A 21134-nucleotide genomic window follows, 5' to 3' on the forward strand; every position below is an offset into this window, starting at 1 on the left:
TCACCATTGAGCCAGATATTGCTGAAAGTATGTTCGTGGTCGCCTCTGAAGACTATCATATATCGTCGCGAACAGAGTCAGCCTCTAGCAAAACCGGCTCAATGGGATCACTACTCCCGTCTCCACGATATGTACAACCTAGTATCTACAACTTGGACTTCGGTTCCAGCTTGCTCTCAGCCTCGTTTCTCTTTCGTCTCCAGTTCTCCAACCTCGGTGCCACCATGTCACCCCAGATAACCAACCACTGCGGATCGAATGCTGGCAACTTGCGTCCATATGTCCCTTGGGCAGGCTCTCCAGCAATATTCCTGAGATACTCAAAGAAGCCTTCGTAGTCAGGCGCGATAGAGTAGTAGTCCTTTCCTCCTCTCTTCTCATTCACACGTTGCCGCTCCCATTCCAGTTGTTCTGGGATAGAGGGCAGTGCCTTCGCACGACTAGCAAGAAAACGAGCGATGGCTACGCTTTGCCACTCGTAGGCTCGAAATGTGAAACCTCCTCCAAGCTGCGAGGCTAAGTCAGTTTAAGAACCATTCGGAAGCCAGAAGACTTACCATTCCGACGAAGGTCAGTGTTGGATCTTCAATATTCCACGTATGCTGATATACACCAGGAAGTCGACGATAGGCATTCTTGACACGCTTCTGAACCGCAGGGATGAAAGGGAAACTGAAGGTATAACCAGTCCCGTAAATTATATGGTCTATGTTGTCAAGATATGACCCGTCGGTGAAGTGCACACGGCCAGTCTCTGGATCGAAGCGTTGAATGGCTGGCTTGATGGCGATCTTGGGATGCTCGAAAGGAACCCATCCAAAGGCTGGAATGGGCTGGTCTCTTATGGAGGCGTAGACCTGCCCATCCACGACATCCAGGATCTCGTGAATGATCTCGATGGAGGAGACTGAAGCTCCAACCACAATAACTCGCTTCCATCGTCAGCCTGGCCTGATACTAGACATCCGAGATTGTGCTTACCTTTCCTCTATACTTGGATCCTTCTCTGAAGTGTTTGCTGTGATGGATCGCGCCAGGAAACCTCCTATCAAATTCCAACAGCCCTTCGACCTTTGGAAACCAGGGTACGTTGTAATGGCCTGATGCTACAACTACCGCGTCGAATGTCTCTCTCCACCAGTAGTTTCGGCCTTTAAGTACTTTTCGAAGAGTTATAACCCACTCTCCATTCTCTTTCTCGACTCTCTCGACTGTCGTTTCCAGCTCAAGCAACTTGTCATGACCACCACGAGAAAATATACCCTCTATCCATTCACGGACAACAGAGTGATGTCGAAACAGTGAGTCTGGTCCATACTCAGCTAGAGTCTTCTGTGAGAGCTCCTTGGGAAAGGGCTCCTGAGTGTAACTCATGATATCAGGCGCAATATTGCTGTGAAGATTCTCATGGATCGGGGTGTCTGAGAATCGGTGTTGATGGCTGTTTACTGCCTCAGAGATTGTTGTAACCGCTGGTAGATTCCCAGGAATAGTGACCTCATTGTCGGCCTCTCCACTAACTAGTCTCTCCAAGGAAGGAATCCCTGGTGGCAGATGCGGCGTATGAATCCTATTAGGTCGTGAGATACATCTACTTTCAGAAAGAGAATGTCTCTTACCAAGTTCCTCCAACAGCAGACCTGCGGTCGAATACCCGGATGGTATCGAATGCTCCCTCCTTGACAAGCGCATCAGTTGCAATGGCGCCAGCTGGACCAGCACCAACTACCGCGACACGCCGAATTTTATGAGGCATTCTGTGATATTATAAAGTTCAGAGGAGATATGGAAAACAAATAACTCGGAAAATGTGGCGAAGATAGGCTATGCGACTGATATAAACGCAGTCGACTTGAGGAAGACTCGGGGCAGTCAGATCCGAAATCGGGTTGAGACAATTACGCCAGATGCACGGTGATTGCGTTCATGCACGACATTGTAGCACGCAAGAACTCTTGGGTTCTTCATGATTCTGTTACGATTGAGGAGCGGGGAAGTTCTCAGATCAATATCTTGTGTTGCCATGTCAATCTTATCAACGCCATATGTCTCGGAGGACCAATAATCCTTGTCGATATTGAATTGATCTTAATGACTTAATTCCGATGGAATAGATTTTAGGCATTACCATCAAGACAGATTTGGCATGTAGAATAGCTATGGCTATCACCTGTTGCGTGATCGGAGGCCAATAGCACGCAAACAAATGACCGTCAGTTCACGAATCACGTTTTGGAAAATGCTGCTCCCCATAGAAGTCATACTTTCCTAGTAGCATGTGCAGGAAGTGATTGTGTCTTGTGATCTTGAGGAAGACCCGGCTTTAATGAAATAGCATCACGCACCTTCAGGTTTCCTGTTACGTTGCTGTCTTGGGCCTGCATCGTCCTGGACAGTTAATCTTCACTATCTTTCATGAAGTAACAATGAGGCTCTCGTTTGAGCGAGATTTCTTGCCTACGGCACACGCTTCGGCTTGAAGCAATCCACGATAGTTGATAGAGTCTTCGGGGAATCTGACTTGAACTCTGGCGAAGCAAAGTTCTGAGCTTCCTGACGCATGACAGGCATCGTGGAATCACAACAGAACTTCTTTTAAGAAACGGTACTGGTGTACTATAATATGATGTATCCGAGCCATATGCGCGACAAGTGTATGGCACCGGGATCATCATCTGACGTGATGTTCTCAACGTCATCGCAAGTGCAAGAGTTCTATGGCCTCGTGCCGTGTTGTACAATGTTGTTAACGCTCAATTACTAGGGCCTGACTATCTAACCGATACACATATCAAGCAGTATCTTATCAAGGCAGCTTATAGAGTTAGAAAATCCATAGTGACGAATGATACGTTGGCAATGGGCCTTGGCGTAGACAGAGACCTCAGTGGGACCAATCGGTTGCTATCATATATATCGCCTCGAAGTTTAACGGACTGTGATAAGGGTCTAATATTGAGGTCTCTTATATTGAGTCTCATACGCCATGGTACTGGTTCAATCACGCTGGTATCAAAGACATCATCTAGCGACCTTCAGACTTCACCACGGGCTTTCGGGGCCAAGAGAGTCGTATGAAGTCCTGGGCCCTTTAGTAAAACAGTATTTCACATAAACCTTAGTTTCTAGACACCCTCCGCGTCGGATGTATCGGCATGGGTCCGGCATCTCAAATTGCAGAGCCGGCGCTCCCTTGCCAACTTCTGTATCTTGGCCAAAATTTAGAATCCAAGGGTGATGGCTTCCAATTTCAAGGGCGCTGGTTCGAGGCTGGCATCAGGTGCTCAGGCCTTGTGACCTTTGCAGCCTCCCTGACCGGTCCGATAGCCTCGTTCGTCCTTCATATTTAAGGTTCTGTGGCAAGACATTGAAGGTGTAAGCTCAGCCAATGAGCCCCTCCATTGTATCAGTGTCCGTATGTGAGAACTTCATCCTAGTTTCTCGAGATGGAAATTGTATCACTGAGGAGATGCGGTGCAGAGGAAGCTATAAGCTCACGAAAAGTGTCTAGTTAGGCAAAATGTCCATTTGCTCCTTGCTCCAACCTTGATCAAGAGTTACCGAAGTCAATCGTGGCTCTAATTTTAACATTGGGACTGGAGATCATGGGGTCAAGGAAGATGAGAAGTAATTTCGCTCCAACCGCAGCAATACGATTACGCGTGCCGATATGCGGTGCCCTTTGCATCGACCTCAATCTCGATTTATGACTAACCATCACCGACGGCAACCTCCTACTGTCAAAGCTACCGGGAAATCAATATTTGGTCATGGCTGGCGGAATGTTCAATAGTCAAAAGCCTCCCACCAATTCATCGCGATTGGTGACGTGGAAAGGCTGGAAGACGACGTAACAATGCTATAGGCATTACCAGCGCACTCTTTGTTGGCAGCCCAAGCTAGTGGTGTGCAATATCAGAATCAGAACATACTACGGTAAATCAAGCACAGCAACTGTCTATGGATGGTAACCCCCCAACAAGTGCTGCATCACTAGCGCTACACACAAGCATTCCAACACGAAACAAGACGGTGTGCAGGTGAAGGGTGTAGACTGATTGGTCTATCTCGTTCTTGTGAGGGGTTATCTCGTCTCCAACTGGAAATCTCGATTTAAGCTTTCGGTGATATCACTGCCGAGCTGCCCAAGGACTTTCTTGTCCGGGGCGTGCAACTGCAAGCACGGCCTTTGCCGATCAGATGCCGGCTTATCACGGTATCCCAGTCCGCCTTCAGCCTCACCTTGTGGTGTGAAGGCCTTATCATGGTAAGAGGCGAGATAGCTGAAGCTTGTTATCTCTTGACCGAGCATTCACCGCTTGTTTGTTCAGAGCATGTCACGATGGTCAACGAAGTTTTGTGAAGTAAACGTCTCAATTTCTATCTAAGAAATGTTGCAGGATGCAATAGTATAGCTAATTAAGCATCTGCTGGGTCATAATCTTTCGTGAATAAACAATGCAATCTTGTGTAAAAGAGCAAAACTCGCTTTTATCTTGTAAATCCTCCCATGTAATCCCAATCAATCAGTAAGTCATTCCCAAATCTAAACAACAATGGCCTTGTGAGCTGGTCGGATGTCGATGCCCGATGAGTAGTTGGCGGAGCTTGTAGCCTTGGTGTTGATGGTGGTCTGGGGAGCCTCCTGCTGAGCGGGCCAGATCTCGTGGCCGACCTCTTGCTCCTTCTTGTGGTGGTTCTGGAGCTGCTCTCGGATGCTCTGCTGGAAGAAGAGAGGACCCTGCTCCATCTCGGGGTGCATCTCACCGTTGATGAAAACACCAGCGTTGACGTTCTTCTGGGCGTTGGCGCAGAGGTACTTGTCCTCGGACATGACACGCTTGTAGAGCTCAGTGATGAGGTTGAAGTCCTCGTCGCTGGAGTTCTTGTTGCGGAAGAACTCGTATCGCATAATGGAGCGGGAAGGGCTGAGAGGAACGAAGCGCTGGATCATGAAGAAGTGAGGAGAGATGTTGGTGGAGGCATTGGGGAGGTAATATGTGACAGCGATGCGGAATCCGCGGTCAATCTGGTCCTGTCGCTGGGCACCGAAGTGCTGGATGTAAGACTTCTGTGTCTCGACCCAGTAAGAGTTGAGGTCGGCGATGGTGGGAATATCAGGGTGAGCGACCTTGCAGTGGTAGCACTCGTTGTAGTTGTCGGCCAGGATCTTCCAGTTGTAGTCGCCCTCCATCTGCCAGACGTGATCGAAGTTGTAGTCGTCAAAGTTGTAGTAAGAGAAGCGCTCATGTGTGTCAAGGTTGTCGAAGTCATCCTCCCAGGCGACCTCAGGGGTCTTAGCGCCGTCCATGTTGATCCAGATGAAGCCACGAGCGTCAACCTTGACGTGGATGGGGAGAAGACCATTCTGCTTCTGGTCAAAGCCAGTGTTGGCATCACCGTGGTCACCCTGCTCGGGAGCGACGATGGGGAAGGTACCGAAGCGGGTGATGTTGTGGAAAGCGTTGATGTTACCATCCTCGTCTCTGGCAATGACAAACTCGAAGTTGGCCATCTCATACTTGAGCCAGTCACCAGCATTGGGGACTCTGGCCTTGTGAGTGGTGAGGAGCCACTTCTTGGAGAAGATGGCGCGCTTCTCGAGCTCGTACATCTCGACTGAGGTGTACCATGAAGCGGGAAGAGCACGAACGGCGCTCTTCTCAGTGACAGGGCTGGCAGCGGGAGTGGAAGAGCCGCCGAGGCCAAAGTATCGTTTCAAGAATGACTGGGCCATTGTGAATGTGATTGTGTGTGAGAGAGAAGAGGAGGAGGAGGAAGTGTTGGATATCTTGATGAAGAGTGAAGATGTGAAGACAAGAGATAAGGATTCGAAGTCTTATATAAAAGTCTTGTTGGTTGGAATGGTAGAGTACTGTTTGTTGATGATGATGATAATTCGATTGAGGTTGGATCTAGACGTCTTCTAAATACTTCTTTTGCATCTGGTGCATCTGGCACATCTGAAGCTAATCAGGGCGTGTCAATACTCTATCGCCAACATTGAAACCACCCCCTTGCCACCTGATACCTGATGCCGTCTCGTCTCGATAGATTGAGTTGTTGCTTGCAATCAGGTGGCCCTCTGTTCCGGTGTCAACGACCGATCACATGATCGGACAGGCTATCTTTGGGGCCCGGCTAGCAACATTCACCCCCCTTGACAAGCCATGTCCGGCCTCAATTAGACCCTCCAAGAGTCATAGATGACGGCCTCCTAGTTGGTGTTAGTCTGCGCGTCAACTTCTCGATTAGGGGTCTTGCTGTTGTCTACGCCACGGCGAGGTGTATTGTGTTCCCCCACGTCAAAGCAAACCAAACCTCCGTGTCTTGGTGATGTTGCAATTAGACCGTTCCGGACCTGCAGATGCCCAGACACGGAGGAAGGACTTCGCGTTGAAGATCATGAATTTCTAGAAACCGGCAGTTCCTTATCGGAGCTTCGAGATTGATCATTTTTGGTATTTCGGTTCAAGTTGCTGCTTTCTTAGATTTCCAGAAGCGCTGGACAAGGCTGAAACAGAATTCGGTCTAAGTGCACCCGAGCACATGATCGGAGGTGACGAAACATTGATGTCTCCGTTGCTTGTTCCTGATGGAATTCAAATGCCGGAGCAGTGACCGCCTGAATGGTCATACGGACACAGCGATTTCGTAACAACATCCTCAATCGCTGCAACGCATTATTGTCAATAATCAAAATGGAGACAGCGGAGACCGATTGATTGCAATTGTTGATACATGACCGCAGAAAATCGATAACGACTCGCCTAGTCTTCAACTAGAGAGGGATTATTTCCCAAGGTGAAGCAAGTTTAGGCGAGTTGTAAAGAGCTGGAGTAGGTCTGTGCCGGCGAGTCCGGGGTACGGCAGGGCATGGCTAAACGGTTTAAGTCGTATCGTTGAGCTAACCCAAGATGATAGATCCAGGCCTGGACCCCGACTCCAGAAAATAATGGACTCAAAACTCCATCACGGGAAATATTTCGTGGTAAGATCAACCGATGGCTCGTGTATGGGGTCGCCGGTTGATTCTCCCCACGGGGAGTAAGGGCAGCCCCAGACGAAATGAGATTTTTCCGCTTGATCTTGCTCTTCTTCACTCAAGAGTTCATGATGAAGCGCGGCGCTATCAATGAGAGGACTTTTTGGGTTGGAAAATGAGTGACAATGGTAAAATTGACTATCGTGACTTTGCACTACCCGTGGGAATGTGAATTTTAATACATAAACAGCGAGCCATGAGCCTTCAAATGAGCAGAAAAAACGTAGATTAGATCGTATGAGTAACAATGGGAAATGAGTCCAGAATCATTCGTTTTCTAAGGATAAATGACATCAGAATCGTTCAAGTTGCGAGATGCTCTCTGAATAGTTGCTCGTTCTGGCTTGAAGATTGTCAACAACAAGGCACGGATCATCTCAAACTTGGCAGTATCGTCTTCTCACAAGACAGGATTGATGACAATATCGTACGAGAGCACTGGAAGAATCGTATGTTATGAAGCGATGGAAAGAGATGTCATGCTGGGCCAATAACTTCTCAAGGATATGAGTTGAAACTTGTTGTATATACCACTTGGCTTCCTGTCTGTCACTCAAAACTTTCTTCTTCTTCCTTTCAGCATCTCGAGAGAACTTCATAAGCCTCGAGTGTGACTAGTAAAGCAATTCCGGCTATTGTACATTTCAAAAGCGTGTATCACTTATCACAAACGCCTTACGAAGAAATCCATGCATTACAACTCATACCGGTCAAAAAAAGAGCGAGATGTTGAAAGCAATGTTCAGAAACTACCCTGAACCTCTTCGACAACAATATGCTTGATGGACAATGATAAGCTCAGGCACGGATAGTGTAAGCGAGATGAGCCTCATTGTGATCATCGTCAACTCTTACCCTACAATGAACATGTCGATCTAGATATCGACGCCATGTTGCTCTCCTTCCTATCTACGTAAGTGAACAGAAACCCACTAGAAAACACCAGGAAGTGAGCGAAGCGCTTGACATAGAACAAGTTTTGGAACATCTTTGCTTGGTTCAACGCGTCACTTGGAGATCTGCCGTTAGCCGCCGATGATGGATTCCTGATAACACCGAGATCCTGAAATAGACCGAAATCGGCAGGATTTACACATTTTGAGCATGTTGCATGATCACGACAGCTTCTCGAAGGCATTGATGATACACGTGGGGGATGTGTTGGTATAGCACGGTCGCGCCACTCCGGGGTTGTAGATATCACAAAGACGGTATCGACGACCGGGCGTTGTGTCACATCACGATGGCCTCTATCCCCTGATATCTCGATGGTCAAATGATAGGATAAGAAAAGACTAGCGACGCGAGGCAGAGTAGCATTGGCCATGTGTTGGTGCCTGGGCCTCCATCTGGCTTCATCACTTCTGGGGTAGGGATGACGAGTGCCGGCATCCTCTATCCATCCGTCGCATTGCCACGCCAGCAAAAACGTCGAGACCACCATGGATGGGCTTTATGCATTGTGCATGGGGAAGTGGACCAAACTGCATCAAGATAAGCAAGACTCGCAGCGGTATCTTGACAGATTACTAGCCTCACTTCGCTACGGACCAACCGAGCTAAAGATGGTGTGAGGCATTGGGAGAGGGCGAGATAAGTCTTGAAGGCCCAATTAGTGTGAATCTGTTTTCCTTCGCATCTGAAGCAGTGACCAGCCCCTTCCCTTGTCTTGGTTCGATGCCGATTGAGGTTGGCCGAGTGCAAATTGTGCATGAAGCTAGGCCCGAAACAATGTTAGGGTTACGCGTTATCTTTGCGTGCGGAGAAACAAGAGTCAGCTAATGATATCAATGATCTCCATGAGCCGTGGGTACCGAGTCGCAGTGCGGGGGAGAACCCAAAATATGGAGATAAGGCTTTTCCTATTACGGGATTTGGCTTGCAACTCGTACATGAAGGGATGGGCAGGCTGGATATAGGCGTGGATAACCTCATGGTGAGGTGAGGTGAGGGTAGGCCAGCTGATTGTGGGATAAGAGGATGGTTGGAATGGATGGGATGGTGTTGGTCTGGTGATTTGTGAACAAAGGTCACCAAAATGGCGGAGGAGGAGATGAGAAGGGAGACTAGACACGTAGTTGGTCAATGCAGATGTGAAGGCATCCTAAAAAATGGTTCTCAGTGATATTCATTTCATCAAGTCAGATACTGACCATCGTACCATACTCGTCTCTGACTTGAGGTTATCACGACTTCACGATGATACCCAAAATAACTTCAAGATAGCAAGCCTCACGTGATCGGGTTTCTCGTTACCCCATACCCGGACTCCGGCTCTCAGCTCCGGAATTCCAGATCTGACCCGGAAAATGACTTTTGGTGAGAGACGTCCGGAATATGGTGGCCACCGAGACCGGCACTGTCTCCAAGGCGGGGTGATAAAAGGCCCAGTAGACGGGGTGAAATACACGATCAATTCACTTGGTGGTTATACATCATCTCTATTACTGTTACAGGTCAATTGACAGACCGATTCTCACCATACCTGTCTGCCAATAGCATTGCACCGCTTACAATGGCCTCTTCATCATACCTCATCGTGGGAGCCGGTGTCTTTGGCGTCTCAACGGCCTACCAGCTCATCCAGAAGTACCCCAATGCTTCTGTCACAATTGTCGACAGAGATCCCTACGACGGCGACAACCGTGTAGCTGCATCTTGGGACTGGAACAAGGTTGTTCGCGCAGACTATGATGATCTCCTCTACTGCCGCCTCGCTCTTGAGGCGCAAGATATCTTCGAGTCTGATCCTCTCTGGATGCCTCACTTTCACAAGGCTGGTGTTTTCTGGGTGTGTCGCAGCGACTACGCTCAGGATGTCATCAACAACTACAAGAAGCTCGGCCGTGCTTCGGACATCCAAGTCTACACCATAGAGGAGGCTAAGAAGTTGTATGGCGGTCTATACGAGGAGGCTGACTACACCGGTGCCAAGGAGGTCCTTGTCAACAGAAACAGTGGCTGGGGAGCTGCAGGCGACTCTCTGCGCGCTGTGACGCGCGAGGCTATGAAGCTGGGTGTCAAGTACACCGTTGCAGATGTGGCTACGGTGCAGATTGAGAATGGTCGCGCCACAGGCATCCAAACGGCCAAGGGCGAGGTCATCTCGGCCGACACAGTTATCCTGTCTACCGGAGCATACACAGCCAAGCTTCTGGAATACAGCGCTGCACGCCACAACCTGCCTGATCTCCGATCCGGTGATCGCATCACAGCTGCTGGCATCACTACCGGCATGGTCACGCTTGATGACCAGTCTTTTGCCAAGATGAAGGACATGCCCGTTGGCTTCCAAGGATATACCTATAGACACAGTGAGTTTATACCCGGGTGACGTACGCCTTCTAGAACACCAACTAACGCTAGCTACAGACTCTCCCTTCATTGGCAGTCTGCCACCTACCAAGGATCGTGAGATCAAGTGGTGGGGTCGCAACATCTTCAGCAATCACCGCGCAGTCCTCCCTGGCCGTGTCGTCTCCGCACCACCAGATGAGAAGGACTACGCCCAATGGAAGGTCCCCAACTCACTGAAGGAAGACATTGATAACGCCAACCGCCTGTTCTTCGGAAGCAAGGGTGCGCACTGGAAGTACGAGAAGCACCGCATCTGCTGGTATGTAAAACCCCACCATGACGACGAGAAAAGACCGACTGACACCGAATGTTACAGGGACGCATTCACATCTAGTGGAGATTTCATCATCTCTCCGCACGCAGGTGCCAAGGGCCTGTACGTCGCGACATGCGGCTCGTTCCACGGATACAAGTTCTTCCCTGTGCTGGGCAAGTACGTGGTGCAGATGCTCGAGGACAAGCTCGAGCCTGAGCTCAAGGAGAAGTGGGCTTGGGACAGGGAGCGGCCCGATGCAGCTCTCAACTGCGAGTTCCCCAACTCGGAGATGAGGGACTTGTTGGATCCCGCTGCTAGACTGTAGAATCGAGGTAGCAATACATAAGAAGCATGTAAAGAAGGATGGATGGAAGATCAGGGAATAAACAGAAGAGAGAGTAGCATCCTCTGAGGGGAATAACTGCGGGGGAGACGAGCCAGGGATTAAGGGAGACATGATTGGGCGTTGAAGGGCATAATTACGAGCATAATGAACGAATTGAGATTCTTGTTACTACCATGACATGGTCAAAGTCATCCGTGATCGCCTTTGCCAAGCAGAATGTCCTCAGCCAAGCAATGTTTAAACTGCGTTGTCGGAGTAAGTTACGTAGAGATGGAGATTTGCGTATCTTGGGCTTCTCCTCACCTCCACTCACTCTTATCTAGCACCCTTGGCTAGTTAGGTGATCATTGATCCACAGCGCGTTATCTCTCCCCGACAGATCTCCGTTTGTCGGAGCGAGGCGGGGGACCAGACGAGGTGTGTCTCGGTGAAGGCAGAGATAGTTATTTCTGGAAGCTCTGATAGAAGGTGGGTGCAGGGGACGTGGAAAGTTTGTGTCGGCAGTGGGAAGATAACGAGCGGTATGACCGAATGGTTGGAGATAGGGAATTCTACGGTGAAGAGTTGTCACCTTGTCTGCTTTGAGGAATAACTCGATAGATACAGTGTAGTGGTGTTCACATCACCAGACCAAACACGCCGTGATGGCAAGTTATCCCACGCTGTGCTGTGCTGTGCGTGCCGTGCTGTTGTTGCAACGGATGCTGGGATGGGCTCTGCGTTTCCCTCTCAGTGGGCCTCATCTCTGACCAGGAGTCACACTATCCACGCCCCCTTGTTCTCTTCAGGCACTTCGCATTAGCCTTAGCCATTCCATCCAATCCCTGGATAACCCGCTAAGCTTTTCTGCTTCGTACCAAACCCCGCGTTATCAGCAGCGCAGCGCATGGGCCATGAGTAAGAGTTATTCTAACGCACGCACGCAGTCCGTTTGACCAGTAGGCAGTGCGGGGTTTGCAACAGTAACTGTAAGCCACCCCAAACTGCACTGTATCCTACAGCAGAGCAGACGCCAAAAGGTTCCAGAGGTCCAAGGGTAAGGTATTTAGTGGAAGCGGGCCCCTTTACAGCGAGCGAAACAAGGTTCACCAACTCTTACGCCATCAACTTTTTTTTATTCATTATTATCCTCCTCGTCGGGACATTTCCTCCCTCCCCTTCCCTCTTCTCTCTTCCTTGTCTTAGATAATACCTTCAAAATGTCGAGGTCTTCAATGTCACCCACTGAGGAGAACAACAACACCAGCAGCAACAATAATAATCCTCCCACGAGCACCCGCGGCAGACGACGCTCTCACCACGCCTGTCTGACTTGCAGGTTGGCAAACACACACTGCGATGTCGCGTCTATCACAGCTGTACTGATTTGAGAAACCCAGACGAAAGAAGACCCGTTGCCCAGGCGAGAAGCCAGCATGCTCCAGCTGCGTCCGCCTCAAACAGTCGTGCTCTTATCCCCCGGCAATCAGGCCCTCTCAGAGCGGTCCTTCGGTACGTTGTGCATGGGGTTTTGCACACGCAAAAAAAAAAAAAAACATAACTTGACGATTTTAATTAGGAGGAGAGATTGGCCCATCTGGAGGAGAAGCTTGACTTTTTGCTGAACGGAAGCTTGTAAGTCTTTTCCTGTCTCTGACGCTTACTTACAGTGGGAGGGGTTCTAACTTTTGGGGCGTTTGCAGGCCTACGTCACAACAAAAACAGAACCAGCACCACCAGCAAAACCATCACCAACAGCAACAACTCGATTCAGCGCTCGAAGAAACAACAGACACTTCCGAAAAGTCATACTCTGGCGTGCGAAACACGCGCGAGCATAGCTACCCTACAAGCCATCCCTCAGTAAAGTCCGAATCCGAGAACTCGTCTCTGCGACCGAGCCATTCCGATATCGCTGTTGGTATTGCGCTGTACTTTGAGTACTGCCACCGACAGCCAATATGGTGTTTTGAGCGCGACGAGGTTAGAGACTTTGGGTCTATGCATGATGAGCTTGCTTGCAGCATTCTTGCCTTGACGTTGCGATTCTCTGAGAATGGGGATCAGGCAAAGTTGTACGCCAACAATGCGAAGAGTCTCATCATGCTCAGAATCGCAAATGGGACTGTGGATCTTGCGACGCTTGAGAGTCTCTGTCTTCTCTCCTACTCCTCTTTTATTGGTATGTTTCTGTTGGTTTTATTGTCGCGACACACAGACTAACATTTGTAGACGGAAATGTCCACCTTGGCCAATTCCACCTCGGTCTTGCGCATCAACTATGTCGCTCTGCGATGCTGGACGTCGAGTCCGTTTACGGCATGGAAGATCCCATGTCGGACCGCAAGAAGAGGCTATTCTGGAGCCTACAGATGCTTGAGCAATCTTACGGTCGACAAGAAGGTCTTTTGAGCGTACCAACAGAGATCTGGCGCCCGGCCTATTCCACTACTCGAGGCCCAATGCCAGATCACGACCCAAGAGCGCCGACTCTCCCCAGAGATGATCTCGGTTGTCAACACCAGAACGAGCCTGGTATCTGGAATACCAGCGTTCATCTTGGCTGGGTCTGGAGTCAAGTGCGAAAGTACGTTTCCGATTGCGCACACAACAACATCAAGGAGCCTTGGCGACATGACTCGATGTACGCCAAAGTTCTCGCCGACTTTATGGAGACCGAGAACAGGATACCCATGTGCCATCGCTATGACACAGTCAAGTTTTACGAGCGCAAGGTCGAAGACTTGAAGATGCATCGTGATTACTGGGCGCCGTGGTTGAAGGAGCAATTTACATACCACGTCATTCCGACGGTATTGAACCATCCTTTCTTGTACATCGTGGGAGCGCAGCACAACCCCAACCTCGCCATCCCGAACACTTTTTGGAGGCGATCGTCAGAATTGGCACTTCTGCATTCCACCTGGATCGTTCGCATGATCGACATGGTCGTCGATAAGCAAGTACCGCTTGCAGATCCTTTCTTCGGCCATGTCGCTGCCATTGCGGCGACGGTGCACCTGTACTACTGCTGCGCTGCTGCGGCGCGACTGAAGCACAAGTCCAACACGGACTTTGCCAAGTGCAGGCGGTTTTTGAAGAACTTTCTGCCCACTTCAGCAGCTTGCAGAGCATTGGTATGTATTTTCTGAGTGTCGCATGAACTTGCACTAACAATTGGCAGGACCGCAATCTTGACAAGATGACGCGCATCGCTGCAGGTACATCTGATAGCATGGACGTTGAAGACTGGATGCCCTCAAAGATCTACCTCAGCGTCCCTCTCATGTGGAAGATTCTCCAGTTCAACACCTTTGCAGACTCTCACGAGCTCCCGACAGCTGGTCTTCTCAACCAATCCCTTGTCCCAAACCCCACAAACGAGGATGCAAATGAGAACATCACGCTGGAGATCATCGTCGCCAGCGCACCCGAGATCACAATCAACACTGCAGACGGCGGCCAAGAAGCGCCAACGCTATCTTACAAAGCCCCGCTCTCGTCGCAGGGTCCAGACTCTGCGCGCGACACTGTCTACGATGAGGTACCGGTGGACGATAACTTGACGCTATGCACTACGCCATGGCTCTACGCGGACTCGTCGCAGTTCGTCAACATTGCCGACATGGGCTGCGATGACCCCCAACCTGCCCTCAGCGAGGGCAGAGGGCCTGCATGGTGGGAAGGTGAAAATTTTAGTAATATCATGTTTAATCATTTTTAGGAGTATGGTAAATGGATCTTGGGTATTGGACAAAAAGGCTAGGGTAGTGGAGATCTGCAGCAGAGATAGAATATTCTCTTGCTTAATTGAGACGTCTAGAAGACTGGGCGTATTACCTTCTCCCGTCATTCCATGCATAACGAGACTTGTCATTCCCTGTTTTAGATCAACGGTGCATTGTCTCCCGAATCCTTCTCTCCAAATCTCCAGAGACAGAGCAAACAAAAACAGGGCGATGTTGCAGGTCTTCTCTCCACAATGACAGAAGCCGCGCATCATCCATCTCCAAGCCCCGTCAGTGTTGATTGCGGAGCTAAAACTCCTCGGCGGCTTGTCCCCTGCTCTCCGATGAGCGTCTCGAGTTGGGGGTCCGGGGTAGCCGAAACCGGGCAGATATTCTGGGGAAGACACCGAAGCAAAAGTTGAAAATGCGGGGGAGAGAAGGTTTTCGGAGATGGAGAAGACGCTAGATATGCACAGTGTGTCCCTCCCTAGCCAAGGTGAGAGACTGAGTGGATGAGAAAGTGTCGAGGGTGGGGACCGTGCTTTTTGGTTTAAAGAGAAGCAAAAGTCTCCTCCCGCGGGTTCAGTATTTCTATGTGTCAACACGTCTCCATATGATGAAACCGGGCGTCTACACAACCTGGGGTAAACCGGGGAAGTCGGGGATATTTCAGGGCTCTGACGCGGGGGAGGGACTGAGAGGCTAATTTGGCGATATTGGGAGAGGCGAGGCGGGTCAGCCGGACAGTCTAGATTTTCATCTGACGATGCACAATTTTTGGTGTTGAGTTTAGCTTCATGGGGTAATGCACATCAGAAACCCTCACCTGAGTCGAGTTTCGTTTCACCGCTCCACTTGGGCATGCCACGACATGGCGGTTGGATATTCGTATCCTTTGGCAATTGTGGTCTTCATTCATAGGTCAAGGTCAACTCAGTCCCATCGGCTGCAGAGGGAGGCCGGAATTCCAGGGTCAACACCATCTCTGGAGTGGGAATTTTGGTAGGCCAATGGGGCATCATGCGATTTAACGTGCCTGGCAACCAAATAAGCCAAGCTTTTCTGACTGTGAAGATGATTGGCTTCGTCGGACAACCTTTTGGAAGGTTTGTTGCTGTTATTACCGGTTATTTCCTCGACCTTGACCATCGTGAACTCAATTGGTGTCGCCTCAATTGGGTTAATCTTGAGGAAATACGGCACGAAGAGCCTATCGAGGAGGGGAAGGGTCACAAAGGTAACAACACCAAATGCCACTCATTGAAATGAGCGGTAAGAATGACTACCGATGACAGCTCGACGATAACGAATGCGCTTCGTGTCGCTTTCAATTGGTGTAGAAACATAGCAGGGGGGGGTCTCAATGCCACGAGATTGCACAAGCGAGACACCAAGACCCCCTCGCGAAATGAAGGCATCGTGAAATGTGACTCTCCCGCAAAGGGTCCCATGACCAAAATTCTCGGAGTGTTTTTGCTTTGCTTTTACCGTACTTGCAAGGGTAAAAATAGCCTTTCCTCTTCGCTATGACAAGTCCGTGGTAGCGCAGCTGATTGCCATCCCCCTCCCATGGCAAAACCTCATGCAACCCCAACCGAGCGGCGTCTAACTGTTTAACCTTTTCCGTGAAGCATGGGTCTCTGACGCTTGGGTAGTGGCCGTTCCTCGCCTGCAAGATCCGACATCGCGCGTCGAAACTATTCTCTATCTTGTTTCGTTATCACGCGTCCTATCATTCACAGCACGGGGTCGACCGGCACTTGATGCCCGGTCCAAGACCAAAATAGATCTAGACTCGTCCCGTTATCTCTGCTCCCCCGCATGCCAGGCCCGGAAAACACAACGCCATAAACACACGCCCTCCACCTTTGAACGGCGCCGCCTCTCGAAACCGATCACGTGAGCGCTCCCGCAACCGGAGGTTCTCATGTTAGTTGCTCTTATCGTAACCATGACATAGTGACAAGATACTTTTGAGGATGATCTCGGTGAGGAGGAGTGCGGAGTCGTAGATTGCTGATAGAAAGATATATTTCGACTAGAACCTTTGATCTTTGTCAATAGAAGCTTCTGTGTTGGAAACCATTCTCATCTCTTCTCCTTTTCCATCTCGTCCCTTTACCTACATCACATAATTGCAGAAATGGCACCCTCACCGCGGGTACTCATCATTGGTGCTGGCATCGTCGGCGTCAATGTTGCTGATGAGCTGGTCTCTCGCGGCTGGACCGACATCACCGTCCTTGATCAGGGACCTCTGGACATGCCTGGTGGCTCAACCTCTCACGCCCCTGGTCTTGTATTCCAGACAAACACATCAAAGACTCTCAGCAAGATGGCTACATACACAGTTGAGAAGCTACTATCACTAGACTGTTTCAACCAAGTCGGTGGTTTGGAAATCGCTACTACTCCTGCACGACTGGAGGAGCTCAAGCGAAAAAGGGGGTATGCTTACTCTTGGGGCATAGAGGCGAATCTCATCAGCCCTGAGAAGTGTCTTGAGTTGTACCCCTTGCTAGATAAGAGCAAGGTACTTGGTGGACTTCACATTCCTACTGATGGCCTTGCACTGGCTCGTCCTGCTCAAGCGAAGCTTATTGAGCGAACACGAGCAGCTGGTGTCAAGTATCACGGGTCTACAGTGGTCACATCCATCGACCACCACGACGGCCACGTCTCAGCCGTTGTCACAAAGAATGGAACTTTCGAGGCTGATATCGTCATCTCATGCGCTGGATTCTGGGGTGTAGAGATTGGAGCCATGGTTGGCTTACCAGTTCCTCTGACACCGATGGCTCACCAATACGTGCACACAAAGTCAGTTCCTTGCCAGAAGGGCAAGAATGAGGAACCTAACGGTGCCAAACTACCTATCCTCCGTCACCAGGATCAGGATCTTTACTACCGTGAGCACGGTGATCACATCGGTATTGGATTCTACGGCCATCGCCCAATGCCCGTTGTTGCAGCCTCGCTTGGCGAGACCCCCAAGAACGTCGATTCCAGAAACATGCCATCCAGCCTCCAGTTCACGCCCAAGGACTTCGCACCAGGCTGGGAGTTGTCGAAGGAGATCCTTCCTGCTCTCCGAGAAACCGAGATCGACCACGGATTCAACGGTATCATGTCTTTCACCCCTGACGGTGGTCCTCTCGTCGGCCAGGCCCCTAACTTTGACAACTTCTACGTCGCCGAAGCTGTTTGGGTCACACAATCCGCCGGTGTCGGCAAGGCACTTGCTGAGCTTCTCACCACGGGTCGATCTGAGATTGACCTCTCCGAGTGCGACATCTCCCGTTTTGAGCAAGTTCAGCTTTCACCCGCCTACGTCGCCGAAACAACATCTCAACAGTTCGTCGAAGTCTACGACATCCTTCACCCTCTTCAGCCCAAGGAGTCACCCCGTAACCTCCGCGTCAGCCCCTTCCACCAGCGCCAGCAAGAGCTTGGTGCCTACTTCCTCGAGGCTGGTGGTTGGGAACGCCCTCACCACTTCGCAGCCAACGAGAAGCTTCTCAAGGACTTGCCTGAGGCGTGGAAGCCCGTTGAGCGAGATGCTTGGTCGTCTCGATACTACTCTGCTGTTTCGGCGGCTGAGGCCTGGAAGACGAGAACTGCTGTTGCTTTATACGATCAGACTCCTATTCGAAGATTGGAGATCACTGGCCCCGGTGCTGCTGAGCTACTGCAGCGATTGACGACGGGTAACGTTGCTGGAAAGGTTGGCAAGGTGACATTCACCCTGCTTCTGGATACCCATGGCGGCATCAAGAGTGACATCTTCGTCGCTAGACTCGGAGAGGATCTCTTCCATCTCGGTGTCAACGGTCCCGTCGATCTTCACTACTTTACGCGCGAGGCCAAGGTTCAGACCAAGGCCAGCCCTCACCGAGCAGTTCAGGTCCGCGACATCACAGGTGGTCTCGCCGCCGTTGGCGTCTGGGGTCCTCGCTCCAAGGATCTCATCAAGCTGGTCAGCAAGGACGACTTCTCAGACCGAGCCCTCCCTTACCTTTCCGTCAAGAAGGCCGAGATCTCTGGCATTCCCGTCATTGCTACCAACTTCTCGTACATCGGTGAAGAGGGCTGGGAGATCTACACAACAGCTGACAACGGTCTGCGACTCTGGGATGCTCTCTGGCAAGGTGGCCAGCCTTATGGAGTCATCGCTGCTGGTCGCAGTACCTTTAACGCTCTCCGTATCGAGAAGGGTTTCCGATCTTGGGGCACCGATATGACCTCTGAGTATGATCCCTACGAGGCTGGACTTGAGTTCGCTCTTCAGCCTGGCAAGGATGGCTATGTTGGCTACAATGCTCTCAAGGGTCGATCGAGCGAGAAGGTGTCTCGCCGCATTCGCGGTCTCACCATTGACGATGGGCGCTCCGTCATTCTCGGCAAGGAGCCAGTGTTTGTCAAGGGTCGTGCCGTTGGCTACGTGACAAGCGCAGCATTCGGCTACAGCATCCGCAAGCCTATCGCCTACGCATACCTACCCAAGGAAGTCCTCGAGGGAGACAAGGTAGAGATTGAGTACTTCGGTAAGCGAATCAAGGCTACCGTCACATCTCTACCCTTTTACCAGCCCGAGAAGAGCGCATATGGCCAGACCTCGCACGCCAGCTTCTCCGCTCGTCTGTAGATTATGAACTTTACGATCTCCTTTGTTCTGGGTATTTCATAGTTGTTTCTGCGATTGGGAAGAGGGTTTGTGATGCTAGAATTCCTAGATGGCGGAGAAGTCATGTTATGGGAAAAGTCTTAATAGGCAGCTCACTCTTGCATAATGAGCGATGATTTCTAGTAGATGTTAATGAATCATGTTTTACAACTATATCACTTTGTTCTTGGTGAATCTGCTATTAGTTTGTGTTATTTGTAAGTCGGCATTGAGTCTTTCCGTGAGCTGTCTTGGCTGACAGGGATAGTGATCCCAGCTGCCGTTTCTGGAACATCCCAACGGACATGATAGGTCGCGATGCAAGAGCTAGCAGAAAGGAAAGAGGAATAGTTCGATTCATAACGTTGCTTCTCAGATTTGCTTATCAATTCATCTGGATTGAGACTCGGATAACAATGGTCTTATAAGTCGTACCACGACGAATCATTAGCTCACCCGCTCAACGGCATCTGGGATTCGAGAGAGAATCCTTCGACAGTAGACGAGATGACTAGAATGCGAGCTTTCGTGACGGATGGCAAAGGAAGCGGGTCTGTCCAGTCGGTTCCTCGTCCAAGCCCGCGAGAAGGAGAAATTCTTGTCAAGATTCACTACGCGGCTCTGAACCCTGGTGATTGGAAACTCGTTGAAGGCGATGTGCTGGATGGACCAGCACAACCGGGCCTCATTGCAGGCTGTGACTTTGCCGGCACCGTCGAAGACCCCAACGGCTCTGACTGGAAGAAAGGCCAGAGAGTTGGCGGCTGGGTCCATGGCGCAACCTTCGAAGGCATCGGATCTTTTGCAGAGTACATGAACATCGAGGCATCACTCGTCTTTGGCGTGCCCGACAACATCAGCTTGCAGCAGGCGTCGACTATCTCACTTGCTTTTGCTACGGCAACGCAAGCTATGTATCAACACTTCTCGTTACCTGAGCCCTACCAGTCTAAAGAAGACCGAGTGGACTTTTTGGTGTATGGTGCTTCCACGAGTGTTGGCCTGTACGCTCTTCAACTTGGCAAGCTCAGTGGTCTTCGTGTCATTGCAGTGGCCTCGTCCAAGAACCATGACCTCCTCAAACGGCAGGGTGCCGAGGTCACGGTTGACTACCACGATGAAGATTGGGTTGGACGTGTCAAAGAGATTACTGAAGGGAAATTGAGATATGCCCTCGATAACATTGCAGATGGAGGTTCTCCAGAGAAAGTGGCCCGCTGCCTGGCTCACAGCGCAGGATCTCAGCTGATTGCTCTATCGCCACTCGACAAAGAGTCTCTTCACACTGTCAATCCATATGTCAATGCCGAGTCCATGCTCGCTTTTACTGTCTTTGGCAGGGCATTGGGTGACGAATACACCGTGTTTGATAATACAGGCCCCGAAACACCAGCCGAGAAACGTGCTTGGGAAAAGTACCTACGACTAGTAACGAAGATGCTAGAGCAAGGCGATCTTGAAACAAACCCTGTGAGGGAGGTTGGAACTCTTGATAACGTTACTGAAGCCTTTCAGCTGAGCAGAGAAGGGAAGCTATCGGCAGAGAAAGCTGTTCTAAGGGTCGTAGCAGAAGAGTGAAGCATTGGTAGAAACTATACAATGAGCACGAGATGACGACCAACACGTTCAGATAAACATTGTGATTAAGCTATTGATGACTGTACATGGCATCAGTGACATCCAATAATGCTTGGTCGATATGGATTCCGCGGCCGCGGAACACTCACCTACGAGTTGTTTGTGCTGTAGCAGATAGGAGC

General features: G+C 50.3%; 5 protein-coding genes across 5 annotated transcripts; 3 read left to right on the forward strand and 2 right to left on the reverse strand.

Moving 5' to 3' along the window:
* Positions 1–145: 145 nt before the first annotated feature.
* FOBCDRAFT_149443 (uncharacterized protein) lies at positions 146–2571 on the reverse strand (the record flags this gene model as incomplete). The annotated part of the gene is made up of 7 exons (XM_031193586.3): positions 146–508; positions 558–932; positions 982–1570; positions 1620–1757; positions 2171–2268; positions 2346–2388; positions 2462–2571. The coding sequence occupies 7 exons, from the start codon at positions 2569–2571 to the stop codon at positions 146–148; spliced, it is 1716 nt and encodes a 571-aa protein (XP_031030207.3).
* A 1975-nt stretch (positions 2572–4546) lies between these two features.
* FOBCDRAFT_150327 (uncharacterized protein) lies at positions 4547–5737 on the reverse strand (the record flags this gene model as incomplete). The annotated part of the gene is made up of 1 exon (XM_054707828.1): positions 4547–5737. One exon carries the CDS (start codon positions 5735–5737, stop codon positions 4547–4549), a length of 1191 nt encoding a protein of 396 aa, XP_054563803.1.
* Positions 5738–9418: 3681 nt separating this feature from the next.
* FOBCDRAFT_234365 (sarcosine oxidase) lies at positions 9419–11163 on the forward strand. Its single transcript, XM_031193589.3, has 3 exons — positions 9419–10359; positions 10418–10661; positions 10719–11163. The coding sequence occupies exons 1-3, from the start codon at positions 9561–9563 to the stop codon at positions 10981–10983; spliced, it is 1308 nt and encodes a 435-aa protein (XP_031030210.2). The 5' UTR covers positions 9419–9560; the 3' UTR covers positions 10984–11163.
* Positions 11164–12123: 960 nt separating this feature from the next.
* FOBCDRAFT_193325 (uncharacterized protein) lies at positions 12124–14830 on the forward strand. The gene is made up of 6 exons (XM_031193590.3): positions 12124–12322; positions 12384–12495; positions 12563–12618; positions 12687–13165; positions 13216–14120; positions 14168–14830. Exons 1-6 carry the CDS (start codon positions 12204–12206, stop codon positions 14705–14707), a joined length of 2211 nt encoding a protein of 736 aa, XP_031030211.2. The 5' UTR covers positions 12124–12203; the 3' UTR covers positions 14708–14830.
* A 1990-nt stretch (positions 14831–16820) lies between these two features.
* On the forward strand, positions 16821–20952 carry FOBCDRAFT_254538 (uncharacterized protein; the record flags this gene model as incomplete). The annotated part of the gene is made up of 2 exons (XM_031193594.3): positions 16821–19348; positions 19826–20952. Exons 1-2 carry the CDS (start codon positions 16855–16857, stop codon positions 20950–20952), a joined length of 3621 nt encoding a protein of 1206 aa, XP_031030215.3. The 5' UTR covers positions 16821–16854.
* Between the last annotated feature and the right edge of the window lie 182 nt (positions 20953–21134).

This window comes from Fusarium oxysporum, chromosome XII (genome assembly GCF_013085055.1).
Source record: "Fusarium oxysporum Fo47 chromosome XII, complete sequence".
Lineage (NCBI taxonomy): Eukaryota > Fungi > Ascomycota > Sordariomycetes > Hypocreales > Nectriaceae > Fusarium > Fusarium oxysporum.